The sequence below is a fragment of the Sturnus vulgaris genome, chromosome 27, assembly GCF_052056855.1.
Source record: "Sturnus vulgaris isolate bStuVul1 chromosome 27, bStuVul1.hap1, whole genome shotgun sequence".
NCBI classification, from domain to species: Eukaryota; Metazoa; Chordata; class Aves; order Passeriformes; family Sturnidae; genus Sturnus; species Sturnus vulgaris.
Window position 1 is genome coordinate 5887364 of NC_142269.1, and position 13839 is coordinate 5901202.

Sequence of the window (13839 nt, forward strand, 5' to 3'; positions counted from 1 at the left end):
TAAAATCCCAGTAACTGCAGGCTACAGTTTTGTAATGACAGTGCTCTGCTGAAAATCAGGGGTTGAAATGACTGACCTGAATGATAATACTGTTCATCTACAGCTGAGAATTAGAATACTAATTATTTTTGAGAGACATTAAAAATAATAAATGCGGTGGAGGGGAAAATCAGCAGCATAGCCCTATTTTTGAGTTTGTGATGCCTTTAAAATTTCACATTGCTGATTTAATATGTCCACCAAAACCAGGAGAGCTGCACTGTAGTCGCTTAAGCTTCTAGGGAAGGGTCTTTGGAACAACTTCTCTGTGTTAAGCAGGAATACCTGGACATTATCACAGTCTAAATCCTATGGACCAGGCTTTACTATGGTAAAGGCTATGGTTTACTTGGAATACTTATTTTACTTGAAATGCGGACTGAGGATTAGCCTCTTTGCATTTCTTTGTGTAAGAGATGACCTGCCTAGCGATTTCCCCTTTCAAATTCCTCCTGTCAGCGGAGGGCTCGGTGCCGCGCCCATTGTCACTGTCACCAGGGCAGCCGAACTGGGCACCGGGCCTTGGGGGAACCGAGCTGTGCACGGGGATCCCGAGGGTCCCCGAGGCCGAACGAGGCCGCTGCTGGCACACGGCTGGCAGCAAAAATCCCCTGGGATCCACCCCCGGACCCGCCGCTGTGTCCCCCCGGGCCCCGCCACCCTGACCGCCCAACCCCGCGGGGCTCGGCCAGACACGCCCGGCGCTGGAGCCGCCCCGAGACCGGGCTGGAACCGCCCCGAGACCGGGCTGGAACCGCCCCGAACCCGGGCTGGAACCGCCCCGAACCCGGGCTGGGGCCGCCCCGAACCCCGGCTGGAGCCGCCCCGGACCCCCGGCTGGACCCACCCAGCCTGGTTCCACTCAGCCCGGTTCTCCCCGCCCCAGCCCAGCCCGGCTCTCCCAGCCCCGCCCCAACCCGGCTCTCCCCGCCCCAGCCCAGCCTCTCTCACCCCGCCCCAGCCCAGCCCAGCCCAGCCCAGCCCAGCCCAGCCCGCCCCATCCCGGCTCTCCCCGCCGGCGGTGCGGTCCTGTCACCGTCTCTGCCCGCTCAGGCCGCGGTTGTTCCGGCCCTTCCCCAGCCCTGCTGGCGATCGGGCAGCGCTGGCATCGCCGCTCCGGCTCCAGCTCCGGCTCCGCGGGTGTCCCGGTGCTCCCGGAGTCGCGGCGGCTGCTGCGCTCAGGCAGCGAGGCGCGCTCAGCCTCCAGCCCCTCCGCATCCCCGGCGTGCCCGCGGAGCCCCTCGGCACGGGCGGCGATGTCAGCCGTGCGCAGGAAGTTTGGGGACGAGTACCAGGCCGTGGGCCTCGCTCGCTGCAGCGCCCGCAGAGAGCGGCAGCGCTTCGTGGACAAGAACGGGCGCTGCAACGTGCAGCACGGCAACCTGGGCGGCGAGAGCAGCCGCTACCTCTCCGACTTCTTCACCACGCTGGTGGACCTCAAGTGGCGCTGGAACCTGCTCATCTTCCTGCTGACCTACACGGTGGCCTGGCTGGTGATGGCCTCCATGTGGTGGGGCATCGCGTACCTGCGGGGTGACCTGCACCAGGCGCACGGGGACTCGTACAGCCCGTGTGTGGCCAACGTGTACAACTTCCCCTCCGCCTTCCTCTTCTTCGTCGAGACCGAGGCCACCATCGGCTACGGGCACCGCTACATCACGGAGCGCTGCCCCGAGGGCATCGTGCTCTTCCTCTTCCAGTCGCTGCTGGGCTCCGTGGTCGATGCGTTCCTCATCGGCTGCATGTTCATCAAGATGTCCCAGCCCAAGAAGCGAGCCGAGACTCTCATGTTCAGCCGTGCCGCCGTCATCTCGCAGCGGGATGCCAAGCTCTGCCTCATGTTCCGCGTGGGCAACCTCCGCAACAGCCACATGGTGTCTGCCCAGATCCGCTGCAAGCTCATTAAGGTACGGCCTGCCGCCACACGGGGTGGCACAGGGCAGTGGGTGGCACAGGGCACTGGGTGGCACAGACAGGGTGGCACAGGACCGTGGGTGGCACAGGACCGTGGGTGGCGCAGGACACAGTGTGGCACAGGGCAGTGGGTGGCACAGGACACAGGGTGGCATAGGACAGTGGGTGGCACAGGACAGTGGGTGGCACAGAGCATTGGGTGGTGCCGGGTGCAGGGCTGGGCACAGAGGGCAGGAGGTAGCCTGGCGTTTTCCCTGTGTGGCCCCGGGCAGCCGTGCTGTCCCCTGGCATGCTGTGAGAGGATGTGACCGGGCCGGGTGCAGGACTGGGCAAGGCTTTGGTGGAGCTGTCTGCAGCAGGAGCCATGGGACAGCCAGGCAGGCCTGGGGGGACTCACCTCATCAGGGACCTGCCAGGGGTGGTGCAGTGGACTGGGGGGCTGGCAGAAACCCAGCGTGGTCAGGATGGATGGATGGATGTGTCGGGATCAGGACAGCTGCAGGGACGGGTACTGAGCCATGCTGCTTAGCAGGTGATGGCTGGGAATAAAGAATTGATCTGTGCTGGTATTAAATAGGATAAAGATCAACCTTGACCTCCTCTTCCTCCTGGGGAAACCTGGTGAGCTTTAACTTGCAGTCCCTTATCCCAGTGCTCCAGCTGGTGCCCTCACAGCATTTCAGAGGGATCGTAACAACAACAAAAAAAAGATTAAAAAAAAAAAAATCAGAACAGAAGAGTATGGCAGTCATGAAAGTCCAGAAGATAAATTGGGCTGGAGTTAAGCCCAAGACTAAGCAATGGGACTAAGCAATGTAGCATCTCACAGCAGCTATGACTTGTCAGGGGAGCATAGTTGGTGAGGAGCTCTGTCCAAAGCTCCTCAGCTGTCAAAAGCTGGATCCCAGTGATGACATTAATTTCAGGATATCATATTTGACTGTATAAATGTTCTGTACTCTGGTAATTCTCTCTGGCCTTTTTGATAATCTGCCTAAACAAGCATGAAGCAGTAGGTGACGTGGCAGTGGTAAATATGAAAGGCTGTTTTCCTTCTGTTCTGTGCTGAATGCTAGACTGAGCTGTTAATTTTTCATGCTACAGAATAGCACTTAAAATGGAGAATCTGCTAAGATTTAAAAAGAAGTTATGTGTATATATATAGGGAACAAGCTGTGAAGAGTTACACTGGAGCAGTTTTTGTAGGAATTGGAAAGCCAGCTGAACCATGGTTTTTGTTGCTTTCTAGCAGAAATCTCCTCTGAAGTATTTCATTCTATCATTCAAAATGGAATGCAGATCAAAGTGGAATAAAAGTGGGGTCACATTGTGTTTTTACAGAGATGGCAACTCATTTTCTTTTGAAATAAGACACCGAATATACAACCTGATGTCCTTTTTGCTGACAATTCTATTGCTACACAATGCTGGTATGCAGATGACTGGGACAGAAAACTGAAGGACATTTGATGGACCTGCATGACCATTGTGTCTTAGGATAGTTGTTTTGTAGGCCAGACAATGAATCAGTGAGCAATTCTTGATTTTTTCTTTGTGTGATCGTCATGCCCATGTGTTGTCTTCAAGCTGCTTTGCGACCTTTGACAAACACAAGCTGTGAACAGAAGAAGATTTAAAATTGAATGTGCAGGAGCTGCCCCCTCAGTCCACATTGAAAGGTGTGGTATTAGTTCCCAGAAAGTTGGGAATCTTTCTGTAAATCCTTGTCACTGAACTGGACACACCAGCCAGTGGTGGCTGCTCAGATTGCCCTTGAATTTCCATCAGCTGCTTTGAAGTAGCTCTGTGTGTCCTGTAAACTTGGGGTGAATGTGCCAGGATTTTCTTTCTGTCTTCAGCAAATCCTTGCTGTGGTTTGAGCTCTGGCCTCTGTCCTTCCCTGCAGTGCTGCTAGCAGCTGACCTTGCTACACTTCTGCACCTGATCAGGCAGCCAGAATTTTCTTTTGTACCGGTGTCACAGTGAAGGAATGTGAAGGAGCACATCCCATTTTTGGGCTTGAGCTAGGAGATGTATTTAGTAATGAATGTGCTGTTTTGCTCACACCAATGGAGCTCTGAGGATTTACCTTTGTACAGTACACTCACCTGGTTTGTCAGAGCAGCATTTCCTGTCAGTGTGACACTGATACACTCAGTGGACTGCAGTGGTGCTGCCACTCCGGGCTGGCTTTTCTATGGGTCCAGGGGCTGTGCATGGCAAAGTGATACCATGCAAAAGTCTGAGGCTCTTTTTGGGCTGAGTTGTGGAGAGTTTGGAAAACAGTTACAAGACTAATGGTGTGTGTTTCAGCAAAAACCCAAGTCTTTCTAGTTTACATTGAGTGCTACAGAAGCTGGAAAAAGCAAAATCCTGGGGCAGGAAATAGAAAAAAAATCTCTTTGGAACTAGCTGCTGAAAATGTACAGTTTCAGGTCCTGGACTTTTTAATGTCACAGTGAACTGTATTTTTCTGCCTGTTGATTCCTGGAGCTTTCTAGTGTGCCTAAGGCAGCAGCCACAAGTATGGCAATCAGTTTTGATTTTATAGGACTCAGTCACAGTACATATTTGTACCTTCTCTTGATGTGACTACATATGTCATTGATAAACATGACAGTGTTGGTGTGTAAAGGACATTTTGATTCAGAAAGTAGAGGAATGTAAAATCATCATAGCCTGTTTTCAACATGTGGTAACAATAATTTTAAAAATACGATTGTGAAGCATGATAGCCACGGAGGCAGTGAGATTTGGGTGGGAACCAGCAGGCACCTGTTCTTTAGGCTGTACTTGCTAACAGCTTAGAATAAGCTGAAAGCAAACAAAATTGTAACAGAAAGTTTGTAGATGGCAGGTGACAGGCATTGGAAATAAGTAAGAAGACCCATTATATTGTGATTTCAATAAGCTGATAGGTAGGGCAGAAAGTGCAAAAAATTCATTTTTTTAATATTATAGAATTGTTCAGATTGGAAGGAACTTCAGGAAGTTTGTGGCCCAGCCTTCTGTGAAAGTATGGTGAGCTAGGAGATCAGACCTGGTTACTCTGGGCTTTTCCCAATATAGTTTGGAAACCTCTAAGAAAAAAAAACCAACTGCACAGCCTTGCTGGGCAAGCTTTTCCACTGCTTAACTGTCCTCATGATGGAAATGTTTTCCTTCAATCCAATCCAAACTTCCCTTATTTTAGTTTATACCTGTTGTCTCTCATTCCTGCCAGGCACCTGTGTGAAAAGCCTGGCTCTGTCTTCTCCATCACATTCCTCTCAGGTTTTGGAATGTTTCTGGTAGATCTCCCTCTACATCTTCTCTCCTCTGGTCTCAACAAGCCCAGCTCATACAAGTCATATTTACAGCATGGGACAACTAATAAAATAAAATAAAAATAGAAAGTAAATAAAATTAAAAGTAGCAGTGATCCCAGGAATTATCTCTGCTAGAGCTCCAGGTATAGTGTCACAACAGAAAAACTCCACACAAATCTTCAGCAATGATACCAAAGTAACAAGATCATATTATTGCAGTGATATAAAATATTGTCACACTTCTTGCAAGCTGATAGTCTGAGTGTGGGGGAGGAGCAATGAACATGTACCAGTTTAGCATTTTCTAGATTTTCATGTTTCTCTATAACATGCTGCAATATTAAGCTTGATGGTGCTGCATCTTTTGAATCCCACATTTTCTGCTCCAGTGCTTAATTATTCCACCTGGATAACAAAACATAATCATGTGAGTTCTCTAATGAGTGAACTGATGGAGGGTTAATAATAATAAAACTGCATCATGTCCAGTTAAAGGGAGATATGCATGTCTATGCATAAACAGGGTTTAGAAAAGCAAAGAGAATGAATAAAGGATAGGAGTAAAGATTAGAAGAACATTATGTATTTGTTCAGACACTAAAACAGATTAAGTGGTGATGCAGTGGAAGTCTGCCTTGTAATAAAAACCAAAACAAAGATCCAGTGGCAGGAAGTTAAACACACACGAGTCTTTTCTTTTTTCTTTTATCTTTTATTAACCTTTGGAGATATTCTTTGAGACCTTTAGATCATCCATCTCTGACCACATTTACATTGCAAGCTGGGGCTTTTCTAAGTAATTGTGCCCTTGTTCAACATGTATTAATCTGCAGAATTTACTTGTCTTTGTGTTATGTGGATGGTCAAAATAAAGAATCACACGTGATCTTTCCAGACTTATTCCTGACATTTTATAGTCCTCTGTCTTGTTTTGTGATCCTTTGAATAAAGCTCTACATGTAAAACAAAGGCCACAGGCTAGGACCTATTGGAGCTATTAAATTCTCTTCATTCAGGTTAACTTATTTTTATTCAACAAACAAGTTTCTTTAAAAATCCTCCATGGCCTGCATAAATCAACCCTGTATGTAAGATAGTGAATACCTCAAACACAACCTTCTGCTTTCTCCCAGATCTGCTACCTCTCATCATCCACCCTGGATTTGTTTACTATTGAATGCATTTGATTGAAGAGTTTTCCATGAAGAAAAATGATGTGCAGATCAAACAGTTTTTAAATCAGTCAGGAACAGTCTGTGCAAAAGTGCACATTTTTATCTAGGTAAATGCATTTGATGAAGCTTCAGGACAATTTGAGATTTAGGTGTTGCTTTATACAGGTTTGTTTCCTTGGAGCAAAAATCATGCCTGAGCAATCAATCAGTGTACCCACTGCAAGAACAGCAGGTAAAGCAGAGCAGAGCCACAGTCTGCACTGAGCTCTGCACTGAGCTCTGCACTGAGCTCTGCACTGAGCTCTGCACTGAGCCCTGCACTCAGCTCTGCACTGAGCTCTGCACTGAGCCCTGCACTGAGCCCTGCACTCAGCTCTGCACTCAGCTCTGCACTGAGCCCTGCACTGAGCTCTGCACTGAGCCCTGCACTGAGCCCTGCACTGAGCCCTGCACTGAGCCCTGCACTGAGCTCTGCACTCAGCTCTGCACTGAGCCCTGCACTCAGCCCTGCACTGAGCCCTGCACTGAGCTCTGCACTGAGCTCTGCACTGAGCCCTGCACTGAGCCCTGCACTGAGCCCTGCACTCAGCCCTGCACTGAGCCCTGCACTGAGCCCTGCACTCAGCTCTGCACTGAGCCCTGCACTGAGCCCTGCACTCAGCCCTGCACTGAGCCCTGCACTCAGCTCTGCACTGAGCCCTGCACTGAGCCCTGCACTCAGCTCTGCACTGAGCTCTGCACTCAGCCCTGCACTCAGCCCTGCACTGAGCCCTGCACTGAGCCCTGCACTGAGCCCTGCACTCAGCCCTGCACTGAGCCCTGCACTCAGCTCTGCACTGAGCTCTGCACTCAGCCCTGCACTCAGCCCTGCACTGAGCCCTGCACTGAGCCCTGCACTGAGCCCTGCACTCAGCTCTGCACTGAGCTCTGCACTGAGCCCTGCACTGAGCCCTGCACTCAGCTCTGCACTGAGCTCTGCACTGAGCCCTGCACTGAGCCCTGCACTCAGCTCTGCACTGAGCCCTGCACTGAGCCCTGCACTCAGCCCTGCACTGAGCCCTGCACTCAGCTCTGCACTGAGCCCTGCACTGAGCCCTGCACTCAGCCCTGCACTGAGCCCTGCACTCAGCCCTGCACTGAGCTCTGCACTGAGCCCTGCACTGAGCCCTGCACTCAGCCCTGCACTGAGCTCTGCACTGAGCCCTGCACTCAGCTCTGCACTGAGCCCTGCACTGAGCCCTGCACTGAGCCCTGCACTGAGCCCTGCACTCAGCTCTGCACTGAGCCCTGCACTCAGCTCTGCACTCAGCTCTGCAGCGTGCTCAGGAAAAGAGAAAAGAGGATTTTGCAGTAGGCTGATTGCACCTTTGCACACAGCAGACACTGTCATGACTGTCGCTTTTATCTCTCTTTTATGTTTGGAATCATAAATAATTTGTGCAAATGCTTTCACATGCAGCATTTTCTCTGTCTTCATCAGTAAAGGAGAAATTGACTCTTGTCCTCCTGTGGAGGGGAGAATGTTTCTTCCTCAGGGGCAGAACAAACATGTAGCACATAGATGAAATCACAGATTCTATTTAATAATGAGCTGTACTCCAGCTGCTGCCCAGCTGGGGATGCAATCTCCAATAAATACCCAGCAGTTATAAAGCCAGCATTTTTAAGACAGGAGACAATATGAAGATAGACTGTTTGCTTGGGGATTTTCTTTAATGACAGAAACTTTCTTAAAAGAGCACTAGTCAGATCTAAATTGATGGCAAAACTGCTGCCTTTGGCTTGCTCACAATGAACCAAGTTTCCAAGCAGTGGAACCAGTACATTTGTCAATACAAATGCAACACAATTAAAACTATTTATTTATTCATTTATGATAGTATAACTTATAATAATAATTATTTATTTATAATCAGTAGTCATCTTCTTGAAGAGTTAAGTGCTTTTTAATCAAACCACAAGCAGAAAAGATTTTAAATAGGATTTATATCAGCTATGCAAAGCTTCTAATTTTGGTGGGCAGTTTCCACCAGAGACCTTCAAAGCAATCAGGTGAGGAGCTGCCTGGCCAACTGATGTAATTTTTAATTAGAGTTTGAATACCAGGAGGATTTGGAGGGAACCCTATGGGGTGGAGGGAAGCTACCATACCAGCATTTTTATTGGACCCATGAAAGGATGGAAAGAAAAATGAGGTATTTGGTTTAATAAGAAGTTCATTGTTAAGGTCAATATGCAGGAGGTGGTACCTGCAAGGGATGGTGGCACCATCAGTGTCAATCCAGGTGCTTTTGTGAAAATGCCATTTCCAGATGTGCTGTACAATTACTGTGGTGTTTACCTTTGAGCCAGTACATCACAGTGTCTGCCAAACAAAAGTTAGTAACACCCAAAAATAATGGAACATGAATTCAAACAACAGAATAAAATGTGCCCAGCTTGCAGGTTTTGGTCTAAACAGGAACTTCTGCCACAGGATATTCGTGTTGAACATCCATTCCAAGGCATGTAGTGTGTGGTACATTTTTGTCAAAGTGTATAAATGTATATATGCTTATATGTCACAGTAAAGTTTGTAGGTGGTGATGAGATCTACTGGCCTAATAAGAAAAGTCAAAATTGGTCTTGCATAGCAGCCTCACAGTATTTAGCATTACTTACATCTCCATTATGAAGCCCTCAGACCTAATATATGTAGCTGAAAATGTCGTGGAAGAGGCAGGTTTAAACTTTATTGCATTGATTTTATGTTTTGCCTCACACAGTGATTACTAAATCATTTTTTATCTTTAGTCCAGACAGACACCAGAGGGAGAATTTCTGCCACTGGATCAGTGTGAACTGGATGTTGGATTTGGAACTGGAGCTGACCAGCTGTTTTTGGTTTCCCCTTTAACCATCTGCCATGAAATTAACTCAGAGAGCCCCTTTTTCTGCCTCTCACAAAGATCACTGAGGAGTGAGCAATTTGAAATAGTTGTCATCCTCGAAGGAATCGTTGAGACTACTGGTAAGACAATAATCTGCATGCTCTGATTTTCAGTGCTTGTTTTCAGTGCTGGTATTTTTAGCAAGGCAGCTGTTAGTCCTGGATGCTGCAGCATATCCTGCCATGTGCTGCAGAGCTCCAGTGGCTCTCCCCAGCCAACAGAGACCTCCCTTCCCCACAGGGCTCTGCACTGCAAATTCCCAGAGTGGCCAGTGAGACACAGCCTGGCCCTCTCTGTGGAACAGCTCCTCACTCTTAGGAGGCTTCTGCTTTAAAAACCACCACTCTGAGGATTGAACTTTTAAAAGTTGCCAGTGCTGCAAAATTCCTTTCAGCCTAGCTTGCACTGAATTGAATTCAGAATAAGAAATGCAGTTTTACAGCACAAATACAGACCTCATAGTCACAAAGATTGTAGGCATACATGGTTATTGACAAATATGAGAAGGGTTTTGTTTCTTTTTAGAATTTGGGTAGGTGTTGTCCAGATGATGGCTGATTTTGTGGCCTTCTGTTTTGAGGACTCAATCCTTTTATGAATCCTATGAAAATGGGTTCCAGTTATATAAGGAGCTCTTTATCAATGGCCCATGAGTACTGTTAAAGTCCAAATCATTCATATGGTCATCAGCATTCTGATCTTCCTTCTTCTGAGGATTTGTTGAACTTTGATTAATCACAGAGCTTTCTTGTCTTTTCCATGAGGTTAGCAGCTGCCTCATTCCTGCCTTGGAATAGTGGGGTGCCTTTGGTGCAGCTGTGTGCAGCCATCTCTGTGTGACTTCTCTCCACTGGCTGGCCCTAAACAAACACACAATGCACTGGGGCAGAATGCTCTTTCACTTTGAGGATGGCATCTCTAGATCCCTGCAGAGGCCTCATCTTACCCTGCAGCAGAGCCATTTATTTTAGATAAGCATGCATTCATAACCTCCCTTAATGCAGTTACCTGTCTGGATATTGAAAGGGAGACATTTTACACTCGAGAATCCATGTGGCAGTAACCAGAGAGCAAATCAGAATTTGGGTTTACTGACAGCTAATTCTGCTTCTGGAGACTACCACAACAGGAAATTTACAGTTCTGCTCACCTGGGGTATTTGTATAAATTATGTTAGTGCTGTTGTGGTGAGATGGTGACAGATTTCCCACCTCGGTTGGAACACATTATAGCTGTGAGTTCACACATGTAAATAGTACCAGTGATGTATTTTGCATTAAGTGCAACAAAATCTTCAATGAGTTTACAATGCCACCAGTGTCTGAGCATGAGTCTCTGCACAGCTTTTGTCTTGACATACTGTTTGGAGAAAAATTAACACAGCCTACAGAAGAAATGCAACATCTCAGTTTTTATTTGTTTCCTCCAACACCTGGTCCTTGCCAAAGGATTCTGTAAGCCTGTGCCGAGCAATAGTTCTTTCTCCCAAGAAACAGTATTACTTACTCTCTCAAGGCTGAATTGGGATTGTTCAGCCTGCAAAAGGGAAGCTTTGGGATGACCTAATTGTAGGCTTCCAGTACTAGACACGGTGAAGAAAATGAATTCTGTCCCAGCTGAAACCAGCACACGACCTAATATTACTGTGTTAATTTTACATTTTGCTTGGCTTGGTTGCAAGTCTGCAATATTCACATAAAAATCTTGTCAGTCAATTAGAGGCACTCCATTGACTCTCAGAAGATTGTGTGGGTACAATTGCCCCATTTAATAATCTATAAAATTGTTGGCTTGCTGGCTGCAATTGATTTTTATCTGTCAGCCTTGCCATGCATATTTTATTCCGTGTGCCATTGTGCTTGCTCACATGCTCTTGTCCATTTCCCAGGGATGACATGCCAAGCCAGGACCTCGTACACAGAAGATGAAGTGCTCTGGGGCCACAGGTTCCTCCCAGTCATGTCTCTGGAGGATGGCTTTTTCCGTGTTGATTATTCCCAGTTTCACGCCACGTTTGAAGTCCCCACTCCTCCTTACAGTGTTAAAGAGCAAGAAGAAAACCTGTCCCAGTCACCTCTCTTGAGTAGTCCTTTGGATAAGAAAACCAGAAGAGAACAGGTTTGTCCACTGGACTGTGCTGATACTACAGGAGAGAAGAACAAGCTCCCTGCCAAACTTCAGAAGATCAGCTCCAGGAAGGAAGGCCTTCCAGCAAGAGCCCTGGGCATGAGTTCCAGTAACACAGAGAAGACTCTCAGTACTGGAGATCTCTTGAAAATTCAAGAAATAAGTCCCACCTCTGATGGTGAAGACAGTGATAACAGGATGCAGCCAAAAACCTTAAAAATAAATGCCAAGGCTCTGGCTCAGTCTACCAGCAGGCTCGAGTTACAGAAGGATTTTCCAGGTATGGATGCTCTAGAGGTGAAATTGGAAGATAATTTTCCTGCCAAACTTTGAAAAATGAGCTCTGATCACTTCTTTTAAGAGCTGAAGAAACAGGAGTTGTTGCTGATAAACTGCATTTGAGACTGCTGCCCTGAAAGAGTTGTTTCAGAGTAAAGTCACAACTTGGCTTTGCTACTTTCAGGAAGAATGATCCTTTTTGTATAATTGTTCTGTACAGATCCAATTTAGGTAATGTAACAGGATTTTGAGGGGCAGTAAGGTTATCCTGTCATGCCAAAGAGATTCCTGCCCTGATGATGTTTATCAGCATGCTCATTGCAAATCTACCCTGTCTTCCATGTATGCAGATGCTTTTCACAAAGCAAGGATCAGATCCTGAGTCACAGAGGTGGAACCAAGAAGGCTTTAACAGCACTGAAACCTGGTTTTGTGCAGCTCAGATCCTGGACTGCTCCTGATGTACAGAACAGCAGAACACAAGGGGGATCTGTGTCACTGCTCAGTCCTAGTCCAGTTCTCTCTCAGTGACCCTTTGGAAAGGATCCTGGTGCATCCTTCTTTCCCAGTGACTGTGGACACTCCCTCTGTGCTCCCAGTGGCTCATCCAGGATCATTCAGGTGGAGGAAGAAGTGTGCAATAACCATTTGGGTCATTTGACCCACAGGAGCTCTTGTAAACATGAGCATCATTTATCCTGTCCGAAATTAGACCTCAGCATTTGATTTGGTGGATCACATGCTGAATTTTAATGACCATATCACCACTCACTGTGAAGGAAACTTGAGCTCAGCTTCATGGCATGTTTTGTACTGCAACTCATTGAAATTTCAGGTTGGAGTCCTTGTAAGTAAATAAATAAAAGCAAAGTGCTAACTAATGCTCCATCATTACACATCTCAGAGTTTTATCAATGAATGGTAGTCTTTGATGTTGCTAATTTTCATTTCGTTACATTTGCCTTGTCCATTTATATACAATTCTCAGTAATTTGGTAGATTTGATATTTATTGCTGTTCAGCTCAATCCACCTCTGTCTGTGACAGAGGCTTTTTCTTTCCTGGTTGGTAGTAATTAGAAACACACTGTACTGTTTTGTGAGCAGTGTTGAGTAGCTCAGCATTCAGGGTGTTCATCACTAGAGCACCAGCAAAGCACTCTCCAATAGAAGGATCAAATTCTGCTCTTGTTATGTGGACAAAATTCAGTCAAATTTGAAAGGGGTGGCAGTGGCCATAATATTTGGCAATGCATTCCTTGATGGTGAAGTGGTGTATCCACCACAGAACTCACTGTTCCTTGCTTTGGATCTGTCTATGGTGTGAAACTGGAAAATGCTATTTTATGCAGGGATAAGATGTGCTCTTGTCATTGTTTATCTGTTCTCAACATGAATTTCAATAATATATATGTGCTAAAATCTGTATTTTCATTCATCAGCTGTATTTGTATGGACTATTTAGATGACAGCATGAAGTCTTAAATGATGATGACTCTTCCTATTCTCCAGAACTGCCAAAATCAGTATAAAATAAAATTACATCCACCTTGGGTCTCAAGCATTCTTTACTCAAATGTGCATGTGTGTGCTGGTAGCAGAGCAGCTCCAGGAGATGAGGCCCCATCCTTGGGCACACTCCCCCTCTGCTGTGGGGCAGCAACTGGGGGGGCTTCACCTGCTTGGGGGCTTCCCTCCCTTTGTGGGGCTGGGGCATGTACAGATGGAAATGGCATTATTAGATTGGATTATTGGATTATTAGATTGGATTATTAGATTGGATTATTAGATTAGCAAGGTGCTGCCCAGGGCAGTTTCACTCATTTTGTGCCTTTTTTGGGGGTGAGTATAAATGGGGGTCTGGGGAAGCCTGGGAGGGTGATGGGAGCACCCCAATGTCACTGGGACAGGGGAGCAGGTGAATCATACAGGGCCCCTCCAAAAAAGGGAGGTTACAGCCCAAAGCAGCATAAAAAGGGGTAAAAAAGAAAACTGCTAAGTAAAAAATAAAAAAGCCAGGTAGTCCTCCAAGACCCTTCAGACTAACCCAGCTGATGCCTCCAAGACA

At 47.0% G+C, this 13839-nt stretch overlaps 1 protein-coding gene across 1 annotated transcript; it reads left to right on the forward strand.

Annotated features, from left to right (window-relative positions):
* Positions 1-822: 822 nt before the first annotated feature.
* LOC106864003 (G protein-activated inward rectifier potassium channel 1-like) lies at positions 823-13332 on the forward strand. Its single transcript, XM_014893591.2, has 3 exons — positions 823-1946; positions 9230-9446; positions 11255-13332. Exons 1-3 carry the CDS (start codon positions 1296-1298, stop codon positions 11824-11826), a joined length of 1440 nt encoding a protein of 479 aa, XP_014749077.2. The 5' UTR covers positions 823-1295; the 3' UTR covers positions 11827-13332.
* Positions 13333-13839: the final 507 nt, after the last annotated feature.